Source organism: Pogona vitticeps, chromosome 5, assembly GCF_051106095.1.
Source record: "Pogona vitticeps strain Pit_001003342236 chromosome 5, PviZW2.1, whole genome shotgun sequence".
NCBI classification, from domain to species: Eukaryota; Metazoa; Chordata; class Lepidosauria; order Squamata; family Agamidae; genus Pogona; species Pogona vitticeps.
Genome location: NC_135787.1, coordinates 194,792,325 through 194,819,715, shown reverse-complemented (window position 1 = coordinate 194,819,715; position 27,391 = coordinate 194,792,325). Strand labels below are relative to the sequence as shown.

General features: G+C 49.4%; 1 protein-coding gene across 7 annotated transcripts in view; it reads right to left on the bottom strand.

Annotated features, from left to right (window-relative positions):
- Positions 1–17,816: 17,816 nt before the first annotated feature.
- CCDC136 (coiled-coil domain containing 136) overlaps positions 17,817–27,391 on the bottom strand; it is a 41,733-nt gene continuing 32,158 nt past the window's right edge. For 4 of the 7 annotated variants that reach the window (XM_073002419.2, XM_073002423.2, XM_073002421.2 and 1 more), the window contains 2 exons: positions 25,341–25,484; positions 17,817–19,528 (listed from right to left, as the gene is read on the bottom strand). In XM_073002419.2, the coding sequence (XP_072858520.2) occupies positions 19,421–19,528; positions 25,341–25,484 (252 nt within the window). In that variant the 3' untranslated portion in view covers positions 17,817–19,420. Of the gene's footprint in view, positions 19,529–22,369; positions 22,484–25,340; positions 25,485–27,391 lie in introns of all 7 variants that reach the window. The other 3 variants (XM_073002420.2, XM_078376544.1, XM_073002424.2) reach the window with 2 other exon arrangements.

Genomic DNA, 27,391 nt, shown 5'->3' with positions numbered 1-27,391 from the left:
GAACTCTCCAGAACTGAAGGATGGCAGGATTCATCGGAGATGTTAAAAAACAGAGGTTGTAGGCCTATCGGGCAAAAACAAAAGAAAACTAAAACATAAAGAAGATGTAAAAATGTCATGGCACCTGAAAGATTAATGGCTCTGTTTTATTGTGAGCTTTGATGGATAAGTCAGAGGAAGGTCTGAGGAAGTCCAGCAAAGCTCACATTAAAACAGAGCCGTTAATCTGTAAAGTGCCACAACATTTTTGTGTTCTTTATAAATAAATAAATGTATGTTTATTTTTTATTTTTTTTTTGGTTTATACCTGACATGCTGGAGTTTCGTTGGTTGGTTGGTTGGCTGGTTGAAAATATTTTTACTCGGCCTTTCACTTTGAAAAGGACCATATTTAAAGCTGAGAACAATGAGTGTACAAGAGTGGTTTCCATCATTAAAAGAGAACGTCCAAAGCTCAGAAGAGGGAGTATCAAGAGGGAGCTGACATCCTTAAAAAGACAATATTAAAGCTAAAACCCTAAGCGTGTAAATACGAAAAGGAAAGCAGAAGCGAAAGGCCTTGCCAGCGGGTTGTGCCGGATGACCCTGGAGTTAACCCCCCCCCCGCCACCTTTGCTCAGACTCTGCTATGGGCCACATTTTATCACTCGCAGCCGGAGGAATGTGAATGTGGGAAGAGAAAGAGGATTTCCCATTCTGCCTTTCTCCTCTCCAGCAAGCTTTCCAAAAGGGGTCTTGGGTTACGGGTGAGATCCCTCATCTGGAAGCTCCTGGGCCCTTCCTCGGCTTCTCTCCTGGGTCCCCTCATGGCTCAAAAAAGGCGCTTCCTCATGGACTCGTGGTGCTCAGGCTGACTCGTCCGGCGGCAGCTGCCGAAGGAAGGCCGGGGGGGGGGGGGGACCGAACACAGCCGGGACAGAGTTTCATTTTTCTCTCATGATGCTCCGGCCACCCAGAATAGACCAGGAGCTGCGTGCAGCCCCCTCGATGAAGCCAGTGACGTGGTGCCAGAGGCAGGCGGTGCTGGCCAGCGGGGAGAGGCGGGCCACTCCGGCTGGGGCCTGGCTTGTAAACAGCGCCCGCCGCCGCCGCCACCACCACCACCCTGGGGAGGGATCCGAGAGGGCCCCCCCCCTCTCTGCCAGGGTGTCAGCTTTCCCCGGGGGAGAAGGTTGGCAGGAAAGCCCAGGAAACGAAGGGCCGCATGCCTTCCCAGGATCAACTGGTGTGGAGCACGGTCCTTCCTGACACCCGGGAAGCGTGGCTCCTCTTGAAACCGTGCCCGCTCAGCCTGGCCGCAAATCTCTGAAGTGGGTGCAAAGCTGGCTCTGGATGACCCAGCCGTTCAGGCAAGGCACCGCACTTTGCACGCTCCCAGTGGCACCGTCAGCATCGTTACCAAAGGAAGGTGAAGACGTGGTGCTGAAAAGCAAACTTAGCACTGCCTTCAGTTAAGGCTGGAATTAAATGTAGATTCCTTTTGTGTCGTGGCATTCTCGGCTGATTTGATTTGCATCCACTGTATTCTTCTCAGGATCTCAAGTCTGGCCTGAGGAACCTGCTTGGAACCCACTGAAACTCTGATAATCTTCTGCATTTTGTTTTTTTAAAAAAACTTCCCCAGCTCCTGGCACGCAGACCCACAATTCGGAAGAAAGTGGCTTTGTGGGAACTTTGCAACAGGGCAATGTTTACAAGGCATTTTGGAGAAGACCTTCAGATAAAACAAGGGAAAAAATCAGGAAACAGTGGCACAGTCCTCAAAACAATACAAATGCAGGAACAGGTGATACCTTTATAGGACCATTAAGAAAATAAAACACAAAAAAATCGACTTTTCGATAATAACTTCTGGGATTTGGGGACTTGAATATAAGCATAAAAGTTTTGGAACTACCCATGAGACCTTTGTGCACAGCCTGAGGAAGGTGAATTATAATCGAAAGCTCGCTGTTTGTTTTTGGATTTGTTTTCTTAATGGTCGAATGAAGGTATCACCTTTTCCTGCATTGGATGAAACAATCAGTTATCTCTAGCCCCCATGCCATGGGGAATATCTGTTGAAATGGGGCAGGTAGGAAAAATCTCTTGAGCTGGTGTGGCCCCCAAGGGGTCCAAACACTCGGCTGTGAAGTTCAGGGTCCGGAGTTCAAGTTCCCACTGTACCTTCCACAAGAGGGGTCAATTGAGATGTATGTATGTGGGGCTCTGAGTATCTAAACAGCTTGGGTCCAAGCTATCTCAAGGACCACACATCTCGTTTCCTGAGCCTCTTTGGGTGTTAAGAGGGGAGGGCTTCAGCCCCACTACCCTCACAGGGGCACCTGATGGGGACACAACAGAAGACCATCTCAGTGGCTGCTCCTTTAGACTGTGGAACTCCCTCCCACTGGAAGCCAGTTTGAATACGTAAATAAATAGATGTGGTCGACGGCGTCACCCAGCTGAATGTTGGTCCCAGGATGTCACTGGACTAAGGGACCCCAAAACCCGCTTCCAAATACTTTACACCTAGGAAATCCTGAGTGGGGTGCCATACGTTGGAATCCACTTAGGTGGGCCTCTTTGGGAATCATGGAAGTTGCAGTCCCTTCAGGCAAGGCCCAGAGCCCAGAATTATTTTTGGAAGCATTTAAAGAAAGAAATATAAGTCGACAGACTTAATTCAAAGATGGAAGCTCTCCTCACGCACATGCTAGGTCATGCATACAGCTTGCTTTCTAAATCCAGATTCGGGTCACCTCATCCTTACTCAGACCAGTTTCAGGAGATGATGAGGGGGGCCGGTCCTTTAATCCTAAACGGTAACAGGGTCGGCTGGGGGTGGACACGGTTGCGTGAATCAGAGTTATGCCCAGAGGATGGGTTGGGGTGGTAGGTCAGAACCAGAAGAGAGAGAACAACGGAGGTACGTGGTCATGGCATCTCAGGCGTGAGTCAGGATCTTACGGAGGCTCAAGTTGCACCTCGCACGTCGAACGGTGGCAGAAGTCCACGCGGGCCTGGATTTGGCTGCTTAGCTCATGCTAAAGGCTTTCAGGTCACAACAGACAACGGATCTTTCCCCTGTTCTCCTCTTTTGATCAAAGCTTGGAATTCTTTGCAAATGCAGTACAGACTTGATGCCCCTCAACAACTGCCATGGAAGATGCGTTGCTTCACTGTTTCCCCCCCCCCCCAAAAAATGCTCCTGAGGAAGCGTTTGGGGAGAAATGATCTGGGCAAAAATGATCTGAAGTGCTTATTGATTGCACCAGGGTGATGCTGACATGAGCAGAGGAGAAGATGATCAAAGCTGAGAGAGGTTCCCCTTTTTGTGGTATCACATCGCTCCCACAAATCCCTAGCACAGACTTGGGGAGATGTAGCTAATTTCCCCACAGATCCACCCAACCTACTTTGTGTTTTGAGTCTAAATCTGGTCTCTCTCTCTCTCTCTCTCTTCACTTTTTAAAAAAATCTATAGATTGTTGAAGTTTTCGCAACCTCGCATACATCCTCTAGTAAGCGTGTCTGGGAGGGACCTTTCTGGCCTGGGGTGACTGTTCATCTATCCAGCACTAACAAATCTTTTCTTCCCAGCCTCTGAATTCAAAAAGAACCCCAATTCTCTTCTCAGAGCTGTTTCCCTCTCTGTGGACCATTGGCAGCCAGTATTCTGTTGAGGCCAGTTGTTGAGAGCAGTCGCGTTTGTTAGTTTTGCTGTAGATCTCTTCAATTGTAAGTAATGTCTCGGACTGTGTTATTGAGACTGTAAATGCCCGTTGATGAGAAAAAGAGAACTTGGAGCTATTCTCCTCTGTGAGTACCTACACCACCACTGCACGGCCAGAGGAATTTAATCCAAATCCAAAACTCTGCAACATAGATCAATTTACTTTTTTTTTCAGGGCTCAGCGTGTTTAATTCCTTCCCCTCCCCCCCATTTCACTACCATATTTGGAGGCACGGCTGGCTCAGGGAATTGGGGAGATGGCATCCGAAAAACCGAAATTTTCTACACCCACAGAATGTGCACCCCTTCACTCCAGCCCACTGCTCCAGCCAGGTCTCCTTGTGTTTCGGCTGATGCTACTGCCTCCTGGAGCAACGTCACCCTCGCCACTTCACGGACCGTTTCCTCTGCCCCTCGGGAGTGCTGGGACATTGATCCATCCATCCCGGGGAGGCCACGAGGCACCGGTCACTCTTCACGGCTCAGTGGGCGGCAGCCCCAGATGCGATGCTTGGGCTCCACTGCCTGCGGGACTGAACGAGTTTCTTATTTCTACCCACTGTGCCGAATACTTCCATTTTGACGGTCGGTCCGTATGTCCCAGTGAGAGTTCCAACCCCACCCTTCCTCTTCCTCTTCCTTTTCCTCTTCTTCTGTTATGGGCCCTCAACGGCCCCAGTATCCTCCACCCCCCACCCATTCCATGCTCTCCCTGATGCCCTCGACTGCAAGGCTGGTCCTACCGTTGGGTTGTGTGAGGTCCGTAGCTTTGACAGCACCCCCAAGGAGCAGGGGGATCCCCTTCCGAAGGGTCCCTAAACCATTTTTTGCCAGTTTCTGGCTGCCGGTGGGCACAGCTCTGACACAATGCCCTAAACCAGCCTCTGGAACCAGTGGCATCCACGCACACGCTGGGGCCGGATTGCAGAAGCAAGGTGCAAGGTCGAAGGCCTCCGACTTCCATGTGCCCTCTGGCCATGGGGATGTGCGGCTTTCTACCCAGTGTATCTGAGACTTTCCGACATGCTGGGAGTCCCATGAAAGCCAGTGTTGGTGTCGTGGTTAGAGTATGGTTTAGGGCTCAGGGGACCTGGGTTCAAATCACCTCTTGGCCACTGCAGGATTTAACACCTCGTGTATCACACTTGTGCAGTCAGTCTCTGGGTATCACCAGACAAAACCAAGACTGCTTAAAGCAACAGGGTTTCCAGCTTGTGCAAAGAATGAGTGAATTCTCTCTTGCACTGGCACCCAGCGGGGAGGAACTGTTGGAGATTTGTTTGCAACCTCGCATGCTGTCTGCAGTTTGTGCGACTGGGAGGAACTTTTCTGGACTGGGGCGATGGTCTGTCTATCCAGCACAAGCCAACCATTCCTTCCAGCCTTTGATTTCAAAGAGAGCCCCCACCTTTCTGCTGAATGTTCTTTTCCCTGTCTTACCCCAGTTGTTGGCAGTTATTCTGTTTGCTGTTGATCTGGTTGGTTGGTTACTAAGTATGTGTGCAGTAAAGGAAGCAGCATACACAAGTCTGTAACTTCAAGGAAGTGGAAGGAAATAAATGGCTTTTATTTTTTCACCTTCAAATGTTTCAGAGTGAGTTACTGAGGCTTTCAGTGCCAGTTAAGGAGTAAGGATTGGACTGTCCGGGGAACTTTAATCTATTCTCCTTTGTGGATCTTTGTACTTCTACTTCATATCAAACAGAAATTTACCAGAAATTCAAAAAATTCTGTAACAGGAACTGTGTGCAGAATAGACTGTTCTGTGCATATTTAAGAACAACCAGGATTTTCGGGGCTCAGCATTTGTTAAAAATCCCTTCTTCCTCCTGCACAACGGCATACCAAGAATGATGGCCAAAATAACAGAATGCCTGTAAACATCTAAATGTGCTCCCATGCGGGTGGGGGGGGGGAAGAGACAGGATTCTCCATGTTTTTGTGGTGGAAGGATTTGGGGTTCTATAAGATGTGAATTTGCAAATAAGAATTATAAACTAGAAGCAGACAAATTTCTGGTCAAAAACAGTCTGATTATTATAACATTTTTATTTGCTTTTTATTTTACCTGTGTTTCATACACGTCCATAATTTAAAATTGTGCAATGCTGTGATACAAATACAGAAATTTCTGGGTTTGTTTGTTTTTAAACTGTAATGCCCATACTTCTAAGACTTGTACTCCAAAATCGCAAAACTGCACGTCTCTGTTCTGAGCCACTGCAGTGGAAGACACACTCTCAAAGCCCGTGTCAAAGTCAAATTAAGTTCCTTCTCCAGTCAGCATCTTCCAAAAGACTGGGGAGAGGGTGCCACCTTCTCTTTCACCCCAGGCAGCAAAATATATGGGGCTGTCCCTAATTTGTAGAAATGCTTTCAGCGGAAACCCGAAAAGAAAAATGACGCGGCTAACCTCAGGCTGTTAGCATCGTTCCACTCAAAGTACAAGACACGTAACAATGGGCTCAAGCGACAGAAAGCCGGATTTCGGCTTTCTGTTAGGAAAAATTCCTTCATTGTTAGAGCAGTGTTGACAAGGGAACCCATGATCTCAGAAGGTGGCGAGCGCTCCAACGCTGGAGGCCTTTGAGAGAAATCAAATCTGATTTGATTTGGATTTCTGCGTTGAGCGGAGGGTTGGTTTCTATGGTCCGACAGGCCCCTTTCCAACTGAATTTATTCTATGATTCTACGATCATTTCCTAGCGTTTCATACTCTTCAAGGTTCAACAGCTTCTGCTCCACAGTCTCCTTAAGCAAATTTCAACCTGAGGGGTGCATGTGTTTTTTCTGTTTCACATATGTATAAATGCCGTATCAAATTGGGGCTTGTTTCCCTACAAGCCAGCTGTGTTCATTGGACACTCTTTGATGGGTGACTGCAAGATGACGGTTCCCCATCCCACCACACCAGCTGCCATTGCGGACTATTGTTTATTATTATTTATTTAAAATATTTTTACCCCGCCTTTCTCCTTAGAAAAGGACTCAAGGCGGCTTAGAACATTTAAAGACAATATTTAAGAACAAAAAAATTGAATCTATAAAGGGGGAGTACATCATTAAAGGGCAATATTTAAAGTTTAAAAAAAATACTAAATACAGAAATGTAAATACTGAAAAGGAACAAAATAGACTTCTTAGAAATGGGAAGCACAAGCAATACTAGAAACACAGTCAAAGCATCTAAAAAGATCATGCTCAGGCAGCCAGCCACTGAGCGAAAGCTTTCCTGAAAGGACTACAATTCCCATCATTCACTAACACACCCACCTAAGTGGACGAAGGATAATGAGAGATGCAGTGCCACGCATTGGGTGGGTGTCAAATCGTGGAAGGTGCACCTTTAACCAAACAAGCATGCGCACACACAAATCCAGGTTCTTTGCTTTTAAAACTTCCTAAAGCTCTTGCAACTTTTAAAACATTTGCAGCAAGTTACTACGCCTCCAGGCGTGGTGGTTCAACTGCAGTCCTGCAGCCAAAACTCCGCTCACGACTCGTTGACTCAGCCTCCTATCCCTCGGAAGTCGGTAAAAGGAGGCCCCAGCTCACTGTGGGGAGGGGGCAGTCGTACAGCCTGCATAGTTCACTTGTAAACCGCCCAGAGAGTGCTTGAAGCGCCATGGGGTGGCACATATAAGTGGCAGGCTTTTGCTGTAGAGAAATAGCCAGAAAAGGGGCCTCGGGCTGGCCTTCCAAGCGGTGATCGTTGCATGAAAATGGGGTGGGGGAGGGAGAGAGAGAGGCATCATGACTACGTCTCTATTTGTGTCTGTGACATGTTGGACGGTATGTTCCCCGGTGCGCACATTCACCCCCTCGGCTCACACCGGCGGGTTGTCCCTTGAGTCCGAAGGCAAGCAGGACGGCCTCCAGCCTGATGATTCCTTCCTGTCACCTTCTCTGAAAAAGCAAAATAAAAAGCAAGCGTGTTGCTTCTTTATTGCCCTGGAGCGCTTCAAGCATTCCCTGGGCGGTTTACAGTTTAATTCTGCAGGCTGCACATGGCCCGCACACACCTCTCCAGGGAGTCAGGAACTCAACTTTACCGACCCCAGAAGGATGGAAGGCTGACTGACCCTCCCGTCGGCTCCTTGGGATTGAACCTGGGTCGCGAGAAGAGTCTTGCCTGGATTTTAAAGGACTTGGGTTCCAGCTTGAACGGAGGGGCGGGTGGGGAGTTATTTTTTGGATGGCAACTCCCAGAATCCCCAGTTTAAAAAACAATCATCCACAAGAGAGGTCCTGGGAGGGGTTGGCAGCCTTAGTAGCCCTTTCTCCAGAAACCTCAAAAGAACGCTGCCTCATCCCCACAGCCTCTCTGAAGTGGGCAAAGAGCTGGCCCAGGAGAAGGGATGAGTTTTAGACATTCAACTGCTGGAGAGCCAGAGGTTGGGAATATGATTCCTCACCGGGCCTCTTGGACAGGGGCCAGACTGGATGATCTCTTAGGTCCCTTCTAGACTTCCAGTTCTAAGATGATGATGATTGAATTCCTGTGCAACCGGCTAAGCTGCCCGGGGAGGGGCGGGGGGATGCTGGGAGTCCCCGAGCCCCCCCCTGCAAGTGTGCTTGCGCTGCCCTATTTCTGACGGCAGACAAAGTGCGCCATTTGACTCTTCAGCATCATCCTCACAAATGTGATGCCTTTCAGGCAAAGAAAGACATTGCCAATTTCTCACTTATTCCCTCTGCTTGGCTCCCTCGTTTGTTTCTGTTTACTTATCTTCCAAAGAGTCACTTTAAGTAGCTCTCTTTTGTTTTATTTTATTTCTGGCAGAAAATACACAGCAAAAGAACAGACCCTAGCCCTAAGCCACTCGACGTACATATGACCTACGGCAATACTACTCCATGGAAATAAAAAGAACATATCCTGTTAGTCTTCAAAACATCCCTGTGAGGTAGGACAAGCTGGAGGGTGGGCAGCCCAAGTTCGCCCTGTGAGCGTCATGGCTTAGTTTGGGAGGAGAACTTACACCAGCACAGCCCCGAACTGCTTCTTTCATTTTAAACATGGGTCCTCTCCATGCTTTGACACGTGCATTGTATTTTTTTGGGGGGGGGGTTGTTGGAAGTCTTCTCTACTGCACTCCAGTACAGTACTTCAAACCCTTCCATAATTTTGCATGGATAAAAAACTGATTTTCAAAATCGTGGTGTTAGCAAAAAATGTCCCCCCTCTTCCCCCCCCAATGCACACATGGAGATCAGGCGGCCACAAGTAAAAAACACACCTTCTTAAAGGCAAGCACCAGTTCATTCCAGAGGGTGCAGAAAACCCCAGGGGTCTCCTTCTGCACCAGCCAGACTGAACCGTCTTGAGAAGCACCACATGCCAACAATGGGGCAACCTGGGTAAGATGCAGGGGGGGCATCAGCTGGAGCTGTAAAAGGGACCCATTAAGTTTGAGGGGAAAGTGTAGGGACAAATCAGCCTCGCGTGCGGCTCAGCCTCCAAATCCCACACGCGCTCCATCCTGGCCTGGAGTGACTGTCAATCTCTCCAGCACGAACGAATAGTTTCTTCCCTGTCTGTGAATTCAGCGAGAGCCCCGCCTCTCTGCTAGGTGTCTTTTTCCCTCCTCTCCGGAGCCTGTTGAGGCCTGTTGCCGAAAGCCATCATGTTTGTCAGTTTGCTGTTTGATCTGTTCCATTGTAAGTAGTGAAACTTTTTGTGCTTTCTCTTGCTCATGTCTCAGAGTGGGTTGTTGAGACTGTAAGTGCCAGTTAATAAGAGATGAGCTACCGTGTTTCCCTGAAAATAAGACAGCGTCTCATATTAATTTTTGCTCCAAAAACGCATTAGGGCTTATTTTCAGGGGATTTTTTTCCCAAGTACAACCATCTACAATTATTCAAAAGCAGTCCTGTCCTCTTCTTCTGGTTGCTGCACAAGGATGGAGGGCGGGGGGTTTCACTTCACTGGGGCTTATTTTGGGGGTAGGGTTTATATGACGAGCATCCTGAAATACTAGGGCTTATTTTCAAGGAAACGGTCATCTGGGAAATTTAAACCTACTCTGCTCGGCGAGTCTCTGCGTACTGTATCTGCTGCACAGCTAAAGGAATTTAACAACAAATTCAAAATTTGGCAACAAAATCTAATCTCTGCCGGAAAACCGATTCTTACCACGGCTTCCATTCAAAGCACGGGCAGGTGAGTCGGCCATGCTCAGAGCTTTAGAAAAGTTACTTCAGGGAACTACAGTTCCCAGAATTTCCCAGGCAGTTCAGCCGTGGCAGGAGACCGGACAGAAGCACAAATCATGCAACATCCGCACGCCTCTGCAGCCAAGGGAGATATTCCGCCACCATCGTGCGCCTTTTTCCTAGGGATGCCAAACATGCATTCGTGAGTCTTAGGTTTGTGTGTGTGTGAATGAGAGAGAGAGAGAATCCTTCCCCACACAGCCTCGGGCTCTCTCGGGCTGGCGCAAGAAGGCCAAAGGGCAGCACATTGCATTCGGCAAGAGCTTTCCTAGATAGAAATAACCAACCAGGTCAGTCTCTCCTGAATCAGAGCCGGGTAGAATTTCAGAGCCCCGGTTTGCCAAAGGACAAAGGACATCGTGTCTGTGTGCTCTGTTACTCTCTCCTCTCCCTCGTGCGCGCGCCCCCCTGCAACTCCACAACCCTGCTTCGGCCTGGCACCATCATGGGCGCATTTGCAAATGGAAAAAAAAAGGCTGGGGACCCCCTCCACTGCTATACAGCTTCCTCCTCTGGACGACACAACACCCTTTCAGCCACTTCCTCCTTAAAGTAATTCATTCTTTTGTTCCGAACCACCCGTGTTCGCATTCGCAGCCCTGTGGATATGAAAAGTCATTTAACAGACATTTTGAAGAGGTCTGTGTGTGAAGAAGGCAAAAGCCTTTGACTGTGTGGACCACAACAAACTATGGCAAGTCCTAAAAGAAATGGGCGTGCCTGACCACCTTGTCTATCTCCTGAGAAACCTATATGTGAGACAGGAAGCAACAGTTAGAACTGGATATGGAACAACGGATTGGTTCAAAATTGGGAAAGGAGTACGGCAAGGCTGTATATTGTCCCCCAGCTTATTTAACTTATATGCAGAATACATCATGCGGAAGGCTGGACTGGAAGAAACCCAAGCCGGAGTTAAGATTGCCGGAAGAAATATCAACAACCTCCGATATGCAGATGATCCTACTCTGATGGCGGAAAGTGAGGAGGAACTAAAGAACCTTGTAATGAGGGTGAAAGAGGAGAGTGCAAAAAACGGTCTGAAACTCAACATCAAAAAAACTAAGATGATGGCCACTGGTCCCATCACCTCCTGGGAAATAGAAGGGGAAGATACGGAGGCAGTGACAGATTTTACTTTCTTGGGCTCCATGATCACTGCAGATGGAGACAGCAGCCACGAAATTAAAAGACGCCTGCTTCTTGGGAGGAAAGCGATGACAAACCTTGACAGCATCCTAAAAAGCAGAGATATCACCTTGCCAACAAAAGTCCGCATAGTCGAAGCTATGGTTTTTCCTGTAGTGATGTATGGAAGTGAGAGCTGGACCATAAAGAAAGCTGACTGCCGAAGAATTGATGCCTTTTGAATTGTGGTGCTGGTGGAGACTCTTGAGAGTCCCCTGGACTGCAAGGAGAACTAACCTATCAATTCTGAAGGAAATCAACCCTGAGTACTCACTGGAAGGACAGATCCTGAAGCTGAGGCTCCAATACTTTGGCCATCTCATGAGAAGAGAGGACTCCCTGGAAAAGACCTTGATGTTGGGAAAGTGTGAAGGCAGGAGGAGAAGGGGACGACAGAGGATGAGATGGCTGGACAGTGTCTGCGAAGCAACCAACATGAAATTGACAAAACTACGGGAGGCAGTGGAAGATAGGAGGGCCTGGCGTGCTCTGGTCCATGGGGTCACGAAGAGTCGGACACAACTAAATGACTAAACGAAACGAAACGTCTGTGAAGAACTCCAGGAATGCCGGCTGAGAGAGATTCTGGAGTTCTCCTCCAGAAAAGGAACTTTTCCAAACTCTGAAAAGAAAACGCCAGGAATGGAACTCCGAGCCATCAACCTGCAAAGCCTCAGGCATCCCCTCAATGGGGGAAGAACCTCAAAGCTTAAGGTCACTAACCGCCTAATTTGGGGGTTTCTTGTACCAGACCACCTCAGAAGAAGGGGAAAAAACATAAGAGGCATACACCGGTTGGATTTCTTCCTGTTGCACAGGAGGAAAGCTTAAAACCTCCCTCTGGAAAGGAGGAAGGAAAGGAATGGAATTAAGATTTTTGGACCAGAAAGAGGGCAAAAAATAAAAAAATTAAGTGACACATAGGGAGAGCTGTGTCTTAAAAAGACATGTCCAAACCTTAGAGAAACTACAGAAGATAGTTTCTCTTCTGTACATGGCCCAGGGTGGCCTCTGGCCAGATGGGCGGTATAAATAAATAATGAATAATAATACATAAATGCCCCAGACATCCTGGCCAGCAGAAATCCTGGGAACCAGGCTCGAAAGAAGGGGCCCTTCTGAAGTTGTTCTTAACCTTGCCGTTCACCAATGCAAAAGCCCGAGGCTGGCGCTGGTCCCACGGGGCTGGGCCCTGATCCTGCTCTTGGGCAGCCTTACCTTGAGTCAGCAGGTGTTTCGGAAACAGCCTGCAGCCCGGAGGTCAGTCCTCCCCCCCCCACTCCGCTGCAGCCCTTGGTATCACGTAGCCAGCCAGCCATAAATACACTGATGGGTGTAGTAGACAACATATGTTGCCGCAAAACAACCAACATTTGTGGCTGCAAACGGAGAGTCAAGAAATTTCCACATCACAGCGCCTTAATGTGGTTCATTCCGCTTGCACGTTTAACGTAATTTGTTTCCAACGGCACACTGCACTGAAACAGGGCCGTTTGTGTGAAGTTAGAAGGCCTTGCAAAGGTCCGGTGAGCAGCGTTAATGATAAAAAAATGTGTATTCTTCTTCGTGGGAAATTCCCTCTCGTGCAACATGGACTGCCTATTCCAGGCTTATAATGGGTGGGCGGTGCAGTTTGGAGAAACCTTTTCTTTTTCCAGATTGCCAGTCTCAGAATCTTACCCAGAAGCTGTCACCAGCCCCCCACCCCCAAAAAAAGTAATTTTTTGAATGTCTGACGAGTGAGAGTAATAGGACAGGGAGAATGATATTATCTGTGATTTGGCATGCTGGTGCTCTTCCACATCCATACGAAAGTTGCACACCGTCCCCATGTTGGTTTGCATTTCCTAGAGGAGGTGGACCTCTGGTGATACAGCTCTCAGGATGACCATTTCCGGGAGGCTGCTGTCTCCACTTGGATTTTGGCACAGGGAGGCACGGATCAGGCCCTCCTGCCCCAGAGGAAGGCTCAATGGCAAGCGTGCCAAGGGATTCCTGAATGGTGGACCCCCACGGGGAGTGAGGTGGGGGGGGGCTTCTATTAATAACATGCCAAGTCAGAGGTGGCTTGGACGGAGTAGAAGGCCACGCATTCCCTTCGCCCAGCTGGGGCCAGCCACACACACACACACACGCACACCGAGCGCGGCAGCCCCTTCTCGGGAGCCCACCTGGGGCTGTCTGTCTCTTCCCCCCCATCTGCAAAAGAATGGAAGAAGGTCGGCTGCAAGAAGGAAGATGAGGAGAGCTTAAGGCTAAAGAGCAGCACTGTCCATCAGGGAGCGGATGGAAATGCGCTTGCTTGTCCCATCAAGAGCTCTGGGGTTTAGGCATCGAGCTCTGGCGCCTGAGGTTGGGAGTTCGATTCCCCCACTCAGCCTCCTTGACAGAGGCTGGACTGGATGATCTTTAGGGACCCCTTCCAGCTCTGCTCTTCAAAGCCGAAAGCGAAAACGTCATTATTTGGTGGCGGTAGTGGTCGTCTTCATGTTACGGCCCATTTGCTTACCTATGGCTTTAGCTGACCTGTCCTTGAATCGTGACTCAGGGGTTATCAGACGACAGGTGGTTTCATGGGGTTCGTGGCAAAGCACAACGGTCCCTTAATGACATGAATGAGGGAGTGCAGGGAGTGCTCGTCAGATTTTCAGAGGACACAAAATTGGATGGAGTAGCAAACACCTTGGAAAACAGGAAAATAATTCAAAAAGAATAGGCTTGAGCAGCAGGCTGAAAACAGAATGAAATTTGACAGGTGCCAAGTTCTACATGTCGCCGGGGGGGGGGGAGCAAATGCACAAGATGGGGAATACGTGGCTCAGCAATAGAGGTGTAAAGGATCTTTGAATTGTGGTAGATCACAAGCTGAATATGAGCCAACAGTGTGAGGTGGCTGCAAAAAAGGCCAGTGCTATTCTAGGAGGCATTAAGAGAGGTAAGTAGAGTCTCCAGATTCCCTGCGGTACTAGCTGTCTGTTCAGTACTGGTTAGGCCATATTGTGTCCAGTTCCAGACACCACATTGGAAGAAGGATGCCAACAAACTGGAGCAAGCTGCAAGGAGGGCAACAAGATTTAGGCAGAATCTCAGGACAAAACTTCTTAACTGTTAGAACAGTATGATAACGGAACCCATTAGATTTAGAACGTCATTTTTTTCCTCTGGCAACTCCCTGAACTTCTGTGTCCCCTCTCCTGCGTCATGTCACTTTGAGAAGTCCAGTTCATGGCAACCCATTAAGGGCCTCCTGGGTGACAGCCCTGTGTATGTGGAACTCCCTGCCTCAGTGAGTTTTTCCAAACTGTGCCATCTTCCTCTTTAGCAGAGTCTGGTCAACGTATTGGAAGATTTCTCTTTAAATTAGCTTTCAGCACTGCTTTTACTTAATTTAATTTGCAGGGTGCAGGTGTTTTAAGCTTTCAAATGTGATTCATGTGTATTAATGATGGTTATTTCTTTTATCTTGTTGGGAAGAGGAAAAGAATGACAATGGGTTAAACAAAGAAGCAATATAATACTCGGAAGACCTTTCAAGAGGAAACATTTAGAAGGTTTTTCCAGACAGGTCACAAAGATTAAAAGCCAGCTCCTTCTGCAATTCTCTGCGGCCCTATCGAATGCACAAAGGAAGGGAACTGGTGAGTATTCCTAATAAGCGAGCACCTCCGAACCTGGTCCCTTGTCCAAACTGGCCCAGAACGGAGATGTCTTGATTGGCAGAGATGTGTGAGTGACAGAGAACATCTGCAACGTCGGTGATGCTCCCAGGTGGATCAACAAGAGCACCATCCAAAAGCAGAAGGAGAGCCAGAGAGCTGAACATGCAGGGAGCTTAGGGAAGACTCTTTGTTCACAGCAGGCTGGGGTGTAACAGAACCTGGGCAGGTGGAGCTACCGCTCCGGGACTTCTCTGCTACCGGGAAGGATGACTTCATCAGCTACCAAATCCACCTGCAGGTTCCCTCAAAGCTTAGCTGGAAAAACATAGCCGCCCAGGTCAAGAGAGTTGTCCTTTCTTGGATTCTTCTTGTAGGCCCATCTGGGAGGTTTGTGATGATGATCTCCAGCCGTGCAACGAAGGTGACGCTGGCACGGTTAACGCCATGGGTTTCCTGAGCAGCAGGGACGAGAACATCACCCAGCATCAGACCTGAGGCGTCCCTGTCACCAATTAGCTCAGCAGTCCGTCTCCAAGCCACTGGTGGTGGGGGAGGAATGGATTTTCCCAGGAACGGAATAGTGTGATAAATTATCCCAAGTATATCAGAGAGTATTTGAGAGCTGTTTGGTCACAAACTGGTGATTAAGAGCCATTGGGTTTTTTTTTAATTTGTTCATTTGTTCCTTTGTTCATATGAGCCAGTTCAGCTGCCCTGTCCATCTCCGATTCAAAAGCTTTATCAGAAGCGACCTCCCCCATCCCGAGCCGGCCGTGAGGTTTTTTTAATAAGTTGTGCTGGACGGTCTGACTCACTGTCAAGAAAATGCAGGGCCTCGGGTAAAGTGGGCAGGATTACTTGGTGGCCGAGCCGAAGAACATGCTGACCCATCGCACGTCACTGGCTGAGTCCCGTTCATGCCTTCCGCCTTTCTCAAAAGATGGTCCACATGGGCCATTTTGAACGCGGTTGGTCACGCCGTGACATCATCCCATGGGGCCTCTTTTTTCTGACTCAGGCATGTTATTTGCAGGGCAAGCTCCTATCAAAATACACACACACTCATCCAAACCACAGGCCGGCGACACGAAGCAAGTGCTTTTTCTTTCCCACGATTCACACAAGCGTAGAATTTGCAGCCGAACCAAAGCGAAATGGGAAGCCATTCCATTTTCGAAAGGATCTCCGAAAGGAGTTTGGAAGGACAGGGTTTTAGGACGCTCACTTGACAGGGAGAGATCTATTACAGCCACCGGAGTTTTATTTGCAATCTCGCATGCTGCCGGTAGTTTTAGTGACTAGGAGGAACTTTTCTGGGGTGGGGTGATTATCTCTCCAAAACCAGCCAACTATTCCTTCCAGCCTCTGATTTTGAAGAGAGCTCTGCCTCTCTGCTGAGTGTTTCCTTCTCTCTCTTTCATCTGTTGGAGACAGTTGTTTGTTTGCTGTTGACCTTGTCAGTTGGTCACTAAGTATGAGCGTTGTAAAGAAAGCAGCATCGACAAGTCTGTAATTTCACATAATTATAAGTAAAGGGATTTTTTAAATTCTTTCTCTTACAAATGGCTCAGAGGCAGCCACTGAGACTTTAAGTGCCAGTTAATGAGAAAGGGGTGGACCATCTGAGGAACTTGTAGCTATTCTCCTCTATGAGCCTCTGTACCTCTACTGCCTAAAAAAAGGGAATTCTGCCAGAAATTCAAAACTCTGCAACCAAAGGGACCCATCCATCCATCCAGAGTTTGCTCCAGCCCCGCCTCCCCTAAAGAGTAGCCCCTGCTTGCTGGAACAAAAATCTCCAGGGCACAGATTGGAGGGGGGGGGCTAGAGATTTCTATTTCCCCTGTGTCATGTGATTGTCAGAAAATATTTCACACCAGCCGGCACAAGTGGCTCCCAAAAGGCCACCTCTAAGCCTGTGTGGTCGCACTTTGTAACTCCCTGCTTCATGGCTCCAGTCCGGCATGGCTGGTTTCCGGCCCCAAAGGGAAGCTGGCTTGCGGGCGCTTTTGTCTGACTGCCCCGTCTCCCCTCTTGCCCCCAACGCACAAGCGCTCCAGAGCAATCCGGTCCGTTGGCCCACAGCCTGCCTCCCTGTCCTCTGGGCTCTATATAGCCGATGAGGTTCTGTCCCCGGGCACCTGGCCTCGGAAGAAGGCATGTGAATCAGAGACGGCATGTGCCGCCCCGGCCCCCAGAGAACACCCTGTGCTCCAGGCAGACATTGGCTCCTCCGCCCGGCCAGAAACACGCCGGCCCCTTCCCCTTCTTCTCCCGAGGGGGGCTTTGCTCAGGGCTTTGCTCGGTCTGCTCCAGCAGCCCAAGGGCCTGGGCTGAACCCATCCCATTCCTCCTGCCTTCCGTGGCAGGGCAGAAATTAAGAGACAGGTGACTCACGCTAAGAAGACTCAGCCTTCGCTCCAGTCCTCTCCCCCCCCCCTTCTCAACACAACCCACACACCCCTTTCAGAGAATCTGCTTCGGCTGCAGGGCGGCCCTTCCCTCGCCTCGCCCCACCCAAAAAACAAAAGCACCCTCCTGACGGCTCAGGTCAGGGCCAGTAGGAGCTGTAAGACAGTACAGCCGCTGAATTAACAGCTTGGCCAGAATCCTGTGGGCAATTTACTTCAGCCTAAGGGAAAGAGCGTAAGTGTCGGTGGCAAATTGTCTCTGATTAAAGGGGTGATGATGGCAGCCTCCCTGGGTGTGTGCCTGGCAGGGGTTGGGTCCCAGAAGGCCACCCGCCTCTCTCCGATGAGTGGTAATTCACCACCCGTATCAACACAGTTTCGCTTGTGTAAGCATCAATCACCAGAAGGATTTCCTGGCCACTGAACGAGAAGGGAGCCCTTTGGTAATTCCCATGGATTCCATGGTTTTCGTCTAGCTGGGACAACCCATTGATTGAGGTCTTTCTGCTGACGTGCCTTACATTTGTGGCTCCGGTTCTAAAATCTGCATTACAAGGAGAAAATGAAAGCTCCCCGATCGCAAATCTGAACTCAAGAAGATTCCTCGACAAGGCAAAACCATAAAAATGAGGATAGAACAGACTCAAATCCTGTTTATTTAAAAAGATTTCTTTCTTTCTTTTTACTGAGTTACAACATAGAACAAAGAGAAAGATCCACAGAGTGTCTCTGGGGAGTTTTTCCGCTTCTTTCTGGCGACCCTCACCCTTCCCCAGATGGAAAAAAGAGAGAGAGCCGAGGTGAAGGAACGAGACACGGGATGGGGTGCCAGTGGGGTGCCACGCCCAGACGCGGGAGATCGCCCAAATCGCGCCAAGCAAGAACAATCTCATGCCCGGAGAGCTCGGCCACTGGCCAAACACCACGGCTTCCCCACCGGCGGCTGTACTGGGTGGGTGGGAGGTGACCTGCTGAAAAGGACGCTGGATGGCCCTGGGTGGGTGCGTGGGGGGGCAAACAGATCTTCCTGGAACCTCTCTCCACCCCCACCCGACCCCCACCGCTGCACGCACGCACCCCCCTTCCTGTCTTGGTTGGGCCAGCCCCAAAACAGCAACGACAACACAGAAATGCTGAACGTGTTCCCTGGACTAGAATGGAATGGGGAGGCAAAGAAAGGGGACACACCCACCCCACAGAAAAGGTGAGCAAGGGGAGCGATGGCTTGAAGGTGAGATGCATAGATTCCAGGGGGTGGAACAGGCCGCCGTCTCCCCGGGATATGGAAGAAATCTCTGGGCAGAGAAGACACAGACGCAGGTCGGTGCAGGCCACGCGGGAGCTCCCAGATTCGCTGGCCTGCCCTCGTTCACAGTGTTAAACAGGTGTTCATATTGATAAGGAGAACATGCTCTGTCGCAGCCCCGCAGAATAGCTCTCCTCTCGGATGTCCGGCTTCGTTCTTTGGCTCGGCCTCCGAGATCCCGCAGGGAAAGGATCCCTGGACGGCAAGGACGGGTCGGGAACCCAAGGGGGCTGTTCTGCTGGGCATCCTTTATTGCTCACGCTGGCCCTTTTCGGATGGCTCCGGGGGGGGCAGGGGGGCGGCAAGGAAGGGCTCCAAAGAGGGGACCCGGGGAAAGAGGACCGGCCGAGGCGACGAAGGCCTGCTCCTCATGGTTTGGGGAAGGGCCCTTCCAGCCTCTGTCCCCCTCTGCCAGCTGCTCGCTCCCAATTCTCCCAGTTTGGGATAGGGTGGGGGATTGGGGCTACCGGAAGAGCGGGACAGGGGATCGGCTCAAGGATGGAGAGGGGCGGCGGGCAGGTCAAGGTGGGAAGCCCGGTGGCGAGACTCAAAGGCCGCCCTCACCAAATTCGGAGCCGACCCCGTGCCTTCTCAGCATCGGGCTCGGTGCAAACAGCAGGGCAGGCAGGAGGGAGGGAGGGGAAAACGACCGCAACGGTTCTGCGGAAGAAGACAAGGGAAGGGTGGCAGTGTCTAACCTGATAGGACTGTAATGGGATCCACTGGCTCTCCTCAAGGATCAAGAGGGCCAGGTCTGTAGACGGTGGCCTTTTCGGCTCCGGACAGATGTCCGCAATCGGGCGGGTAGAGAAGAGAGGGTGTTCGGTTCTCATAGGTGCAGAATGGTGATGGTGGTGGGGAACGGGGACGTGGCCAGTGTGGTCCTCTTTGCTGGGGGTGGGGGAGGCAGGAAGGGGGCTTCCCCTCAAGTCTTCATCCAGCTGCTGGTGCCCCTCTTCAGGCAGGGGTACAGGATCATGCCCCCCGCCACCACTGCAAACAGGGCAAAGGGCTTCATCCCGCCGGCTGGAATCTGCGTGGAAGGAAAGAGGGACAGAACAGGGGTCAGTGGAGGCGCTTGCTGACCCCGTCTCTCGCCCACCCCCTTCCATGCATTGGAGTTGACTGAACCACGCCAAGGGCCACTGAAGTGCCTTCCTCGATCACAGCTCTTCTCAGCACTGAGTCAGATGGTGGCATCTGCCTGTCTCTCTCTCTCTCTGTCTTACACACACACCTATAAATCTCTAATCAGCTCGGAGGAAAGCAGAAGACTCCTCCCGCAGGGAGAAAACTGGGGGGGAACGCTGCAAACCCAGGGTTCAAGCTCAACTAAATGCGGACGCCCTCCCTGGACCTCCCTCCTTCCCCTGTGGAAGACGTGGTGGGCAGGAGTGGCCCCCGTGGCCGGGGAAACTGAGTCCTCAGCCATACTCTGCGGCGTGGCTTGGAGACCAGCACAGCCTCGTCCTTCTGGCAGGAGGTGATGTTGAAACCAAGGCCTCCAGCATGTAAATCTACGGCACGCACCACCAACTCATCCGAAGGCCTCCTGTAAGTCCCCTTCGCTCCGGTTCGACTCCCCAGCCGGCACAAACGGTCTACCTTGCAGGACTGATTTAAAGGCCCTTTGGGATAATGTATGTGAAGCTGACAGAACTCTTCTAGCTTACTACAGGGAGGCGATCTTTTTGCCTTTCCACAGCCATGCTAGTCTGCTGCAGCAAGAATAATGGAAGGTCTTGCAGAATCTTCATCATCATTATCATCTAGGAAATGTGGGGCTGGAAGGGACCCACTGGATCACCGAGTCCTGCCCCTCTCAGGGAGGCCCAGCGGAGATCTGAACTCCCAGCTTCTGGCTCTGTAGCCAGAGACCTTAACCACTGAGTAATCCAGCAGCTAACCAACACACACACACACACACACACATATACACAAGGTGCAAGCAAGAAAAAAATAATCATTTGGGTACATCTGCACAACTATTTATATCAGTCTGGTCGCAGAAATAATGTTTTCCGTAAACACAAAGAAATCTTGATGTCTCTAATGACATCTGTACGGTTAGTTAATAACACAAGGTGCTCATCTGCCTACAGGATACCCATAATGAAAAGTTCTGTGAAGTTCCAAGGATCCTCGCACAACCATTCATACAACCTCTGGGGCAATCCAGCCTGTTCCTGGGCTTTTGCTTCACTCAGAGTGCATTGCACTTAATTGAGCCACAGTAAGGGCCATTTAAGTGCATGGCATGAAGAACAGTCCCCAGGCGATCATTCTACTTCTGTGATAGAATTCAAAGGTTCTGACGAAAGAAAATAGCAAGACCCGGGGACAGTGAGGAAAGGAATTTCCCCCAAGTCTGCCTCACAGGGTCGTTGTGGGAGGAAATGTGTACGCCGCTTTGAGCTTCTTGGAGACAAGGCAGGATATAAGTGTAAAGAAGAAAGAAAGAAAGAACAGATACACAAAACAAGAAAGACATGCTGGATAGTCACTCAGCTGGGGTGTGTGACCAGGAAAGATTACGTTATAGACTAAAATAATAATAATAAATAAATTTGATTTCCAAATGCTGCTGGACTACAACTCCCATCACCCCTCACCACTTGCCAGGCTACTGGGAATGATGGAAACTGGAGTCCAAGAACATCTGGAGAGACAGCAGTGGGCTAACCCTGGTGGATACAAGCACATAATCCATTAGCGCAATCTATTTGTACACCGCTCTCTCTACACAGCTAAAACAGAAAGTCGAAACAGTATATAAAATACAATACAAACGCAAGGCATTTGTTAAATAAATTAAACCCAGTCCAACAGCAAATGTTTCCTTTCTGCTTACCAGGTGGGAAACTGTACATTTTTTTAAAAAAAAAAGTACATTCCTTTTAAATAAACGCATGAACAACATTTCTTTTGGAACAAAATAGATATTCTTCCATAGGCCACTGGGTCCAGACCGCATCAATTAAATTTAGGGTTGACAAAAAAAAAAAAAAAAGCAAACCCAACGGTACCAAGTACCCATGACGTTGGTCCCACTGGTTTGAATGGGGAAAAAGGGGGCTGCCTTAATGTGGCCCCAGTTTTTTTTTTAATTTAACCCTGCCTCCCTTATCCGGCTTCCTCTGCATAAACCCGACAGGCAGGACGAAAACACTTTAATGGGCTTGGATACGGCTTCTGCACACGCAAAACCGAGTGTATTTTCAACTGTTTTTAATTGGTGGGTTTAATTGTGTTTACTTTATCAAACATGTATCATATTGTGTTTTTAATTGCAGTACGTTGTTGTAATTGATGACTTGGGTCCCTTACCAATCGGAAAAAGCAATCAAAATAAAACGCAACAAAAATAAACTGTTTAGAGGGGATTCTTTCAGGAAGGAAACAGTTGAGGTTAGAGAACACAAGAAGAGGAAAAAGGAAGAGAGAGCAGTCACCCGGGGTCAGACCCAAGGCCTCCGTAGTCCAGCCGTCTGTTCAACCAGCGGCCGACCAGTGGCCCATAACTGCATTTTCCACCCCACCTTCTCCGGCACGTGGGATCCAGAGGTACACGGCCTCTGATGCCGCAGGTGACACGCAGCCACCGTGGCCACGAGCCACCGACGGCCACAGCCTCCGTGAACGGCTCACATCCCCTTCCCGCAGAGGAGATGGGGGGGGCGAGAGAGTGGAAGAGTCGGAGGAGGAGGAGGGGAGGGGAGGAAGTGACGGCTGGGGGTGTGCGGGGGGGGAGTGGTGGTGGTGGTGGAGGGCAGACAGAAAGCCACAGAAATCGAGGAGAAGGGAGGAAGACGGTCCGGCATGCGGGTGGCCCAAGCGAAGCGTGCAGCCCAGCCGGAGACGGAGATACCAATACCTGGTCGGACTCTTAGGAAGAGGTCTCGGCCCACCAGCACCAGAGCAGAGCCACTATGACAACCAGACCTATGAGAGGGAGTGAGATCACAGGGGGGTCGGGGGCATGTGCAACCTGGGGGGGTTGGGGAAGGCAGGGCGGGTGGAGGGGGGAAGAGCGTGGGATGGAGGAGGGTGGAGGGGAGGCCACGGACACCACGGAGGGGAGATGAGCCAAGGCAGGGGAGGAGAGAAAAGAGAGAGGTTAGACCGGACGGAGGGTCTCTCAGTGAGCACCAACCAGACCCGAGAAGAAGAAGAAGGGGCTCTCGGACCTTCTGACCCCGGAACGGCCGAGACCCCATTTCCAGCCTGCTCGTCAGGACTCTCGGGCCACAGAAACTGTGGGTCTGGGAAGGAGCCGAAGGAGGAGGAAGCAACGGCACTCGGGACTCCGTCGGGCCCCTTCCAACGTTCGACTCGGAAGACACAAGGGGGTCCGTTTTGGAGAAGTGGCTGCCGCGCGCAGTGACCTCTGTGCAACTACTCCCAGACCAGCGCGATCCTCGATTCTGCTGGGTACCCCGGGAGGTCCAGCTCGGGCCACACACCTCCCCACCGGACCAGAGGAATCGTCCCTTTTCCAAGTTTTCCTGGGAGCTTCCAGAACTGTCTCGTTTCAGTCCGCTCTGCCGTTTCAGTCCGGCTTCCAGTTCCTCTCCTGGCCACGAGAGGGAGAGCGCAGGGACCGAGCAGCCAGCACTCCGTCTTTGTGGACGGAGCCAAGGCAAGTTTACTGTTTGGGACTACAACTCCCAGCTTCCCCCACCGGCCCAAGCATGTGCTCGCCAGGGGATTCTGGGTGCTGTAGTCCAACCAAGTTCATTCCCCAATCTTTCTGTGCAGGGTTTCCTTGCCTAGAAATCTACACGGAGACATGTTTGGCCGGAACAGAAACTGACGTCCTTCTACAAAGCAATGATCGGGACTCTTCTAGAAAGGGCCGGATTAATAAAGACGTGAAAGGAAGCAGAAGTGGGCGAAGGGTCTGGGGCAAACTTGAGAGCAAGGTCTTGAAACCACTATTATCTGGCCCTTCCCATTTTTAATCCAGTTGCATTAAAAAGCATACTTGGTTGTTCACGTATGAAAGGAAAACCCATTGCTTTCTAAAAGCTGGAGATGGTGATGCTGCAGGCTAAACCGCAGAAGCCTCTGGGCTGCAAGGTCAGAAGACCAACAGTTGTAAGATTGAATCCACGTGACGGAGGGAGCTCCCATCGCTTGTCTCAGCTCCCGCCAACCTAGCAGTTCGAAAGCATGTAAATGCTAGTAAATAAATAGGTACCCCCTTGGTGGGAAGGTAAAACAGCATTCCCTGGTCACGCTGGCCATGTGACAACGGAAACTATCTTCGGACAAGCGCTGGCTCTACGGCTTGAAAATGGAATGAGCACAGCACCCCAGAGTCAGACATGATTGGACTAAAAATGTCAAGGGGAACCTTTACCTTTACTAATAATATTCTGCACATTAAAGGCAACTGCCTTTTTTTAAAGTACAGAGGAATTGTTTTATGTATAGAGGGAATCGGCCAGCAATTTGATCCAGCCTAAGGCCCAAATCTAGACGTGGGGCTCCAAAGCAAGAGCCTTCTCTTCCTATTGCTCTTCCCAGCATCTGGAATTTGGAAATAGACTGATCCTGAACAGGGAGGTTCTATAGCACCATCTGAACTATTAAGCACTGACGGGACTCTTCTTTCTCATTAATTTGCCTAATCTTCTTTTAAAGCCACCCAAAGAGTGTCAAGAAATGCCGTAAATTAATTATTCCTTTTGCAAGCAACATGTATGAAACATTTAACTGTGCCCAGTGCATAGATTGGTGTGTCAGGCGACATGAGGGACACTCTGGCGCTGCGCAGGGCCAACATGATTGTGAAGCCATCCATCCAGCGGGATGATCTGTTTGTGGGGGCAAAAATATGTTTCGAGGCGAAGGACCAGGGTGCCCCTCTCGGCAAACTGGCAAGCGAAGTCAGCCCTGCCCTCACAGTACTGAGTGGTTTATGCCCGCCAAGGTTTGGAATAGTAGTTTTTTGGAACAACCACTCCCATAATCCCCTGTGCTGGCTGGAGGATTCTGGGAGGTGAGTTTATCCATTGATTCAATCTGATTCAAATACCACCCCATTAGTGAAATGCACTACTTTGGGCGGTTCACAACATGATAAAATAAACAGACCTACGACCATAAATGTAGAACTAAGAAGCGAAAAGGGTTAAAACAGTTGAAAAGTGTTGTCCAAAAGTTGATTCTCCAAGGTTTGCTCCCAACATCTCCTTGGATTAATGGTCCGCACAGAGTCATGTGCCATGCGCTCCCTCCAGTGATGCCACATGGATTGGGCACCAGCTCACTTTAGGACCCATGGTTTGCCTCCCTCTCCAACATTTTTATCCCGGGCAGCCCCCCTGCCACTACGTCTACCCAGGCAATGATGGCACGGAGCTGAAAGAAGCCCTTCAACCCTAACCTTCTGCCCGGTGGCCCGGAAGGACATCTGGCGGCTGCTTTCCGAGCGACTCCATTAAGTGAAGTCATTTGCCCGGGAGCCGCTGGGGCGAGCTGGTTGTCTGTCCCAGCGAAGGCACCAGTCACCCTCGCGGCCTGCGAAAGACCGACAGGTTTTATGCGGCATAAAGCTTTAGTGGGCTGCAGACACTGGGGGGGGAGTGTACTTTCAGTGGATGGAGGGAGACAGAGAAGCAATAGCAAACAAAAGAAAAACACCTCCACGAGACGGAAGACGGACTCCATGCATCTGGAGAAAGCTTGTGAACCTTAAATCTTATGCCTCTTTCAAGGAGCGCCAGGTTTGGTCTTTGGAAGCGAGCGTTTGTAGCTCCCCACCTTCAAGCCCCTCGCTTCCTGGGGAGCTACCAACCCCTGTTCCCGCCCCAGGGGCCCCCTCTGCGCCTCGGGATTACCCGTCCACCAATGGGGATGGTGCCGTTGAGCCGCTCGATCTCCTCCTTGCACAGACGCAGCTCCTCGTGCAGCCGCTCCCACTCGGTCTGGCTGAGCTGGCACTTGCTCTCCAGTGCTCGCAGGTGGTGCCGGGCTTCATCACACTGGGAGGGCAGTGGGGAGAGGAAGAAGGACACAGGTGGTAAGCATGAGGGAGAACGCCACCTCTCTAGGCCTCCACGGGACCATGGCCGCCCTCCCGTCCTTGAAACTACAAGGCCCATCACTACGGCTGCAGAGTTGATGGGCATTGTAGTCCAATGGCTCTGGATGACCCCAGGCAAGGGAAGGAGACCGGAGTCTCTTCCACCTTCACAAATGAGATGCAACTCGCCAGCTATATCCAGAAACCCACTCTCTATCTCTTTTTTTTTTTGCTTTTTTAATTTAATTTTTTACTATTATTTTATAATTTATTTAATTAAAAATATCTGCATCCCACCTTTAAAAAGAACCCGAGGCAGCTTACATTGTTAAAAAGGTAATAGGAAGAAGCAAAAAAAAAAAAAAAAAAAAAAAAAAAAAAAAAAAAAAAAAACCAGTAGGCATACAAAGATTTTAAAAAGAATTAAACAAGTATTACATTAAAAACCAATGCTTGCAAAGTGCATTTAAATATTCTCATGTTATTTATCACCCATGTATCCCATGACATAAGAACAACTTAAAGTTATAATACAATACAATCACCTTTCTTATGCTACATTTTACCACCTTATAATCATCTATACACCTAGTAGTTTTACATCCTAACACACTTACCGTACTTTTCGCTCCATAAGATGCACTTCCCCCCCAAAAAAGTGGGGTGAAAAGTGTGTGCGTCTTATGGAGCGAATATACTTCTGCAAGGACTCCCTCCGATGTAAAGCCCTTGGAGACCTCCTCAGGGCTGGATTGCAGCGGTGCGGGACCCCCAGGAGGTCTCCGATGGCTTGGAGGAAGCCCTTGGAGACCTCCTGGGGGTACCCCACTGCCGTGAAGGCAAAAAGGCAGGGGGGAAGGATAGGAAATTCCAATCTCCCGTCCTTTTCCCCTGCCTTTTTGCCTTTGATGTACCGTATTTTTCGCTCCACAGTTAGATGTGTCTTATCGTCAGGTGCGTCTTATGGAGCGAAAAACATGGTAAATTCATTCTCCTAAAATATTACAAACCAACAGTCAAAATTATTTCCTATAACATATTCCTCCTTGCTTGACTTAGTACTATACGTTAATAAAGGTTGCCAGCCAGGTTTTCATAAATTTATCATGTTTTATTTCGCATCTATATTTTCTTTTTTCTTTTTTAATTTTTTTACGATCTTTTTTTTATTTCCACAGAATGAAAAGACAATCAACCATATTACACATATTAAATGCAAAACTATTCCCCACATTTCTCCAAATCACATATATACCTTTCCCATCACCTTTTAAAGAAATATTGACCAACAATCCAAGTCTCTTTTATCGGCATATTTTAATAACAGCTTCCAATTTTCCGTGAATTTACTATGGCTTATTTCTCCTCTATGTACTCTAACTTTATTAGTCATTTTTTCCATCAGCAATGTATGCCATATTCTACTTGTGAATGCTTGCAGTGAGAGATCTTGGGCTTTTTTCCAATTTTTAGCTATTTCGGATCTTGCGGTGCCTATGAGATTTGCAACTAATTCTTTATATTGTAGTTTCTCATTTCCCCCTGTGAATAGTGAAAATAACAATAATGTTTCATTAATCTCTATTTTTTGATTAGTCAATGTTTCTATCCATTTAATTACCTCCAGCCAAAAAGTTTCTATTTTGGGGCAAGAGATCCACATATGTTCCAGAGTTCCCTTTTGTCCGCAGTTCCTCCAGCATTTATCAGATATGTCTTTATTAATTCTATGTAGTTTTGTAGAGCATAAATGCCATCAATGCACTACCTTTAGAACCATTTGTTTTGCACTTGCTGAAATAGATTTATATGGATATTTTTTCCAGATTCCTGTCCAAATTTCTTCAGGTATATTAATATTTAAAT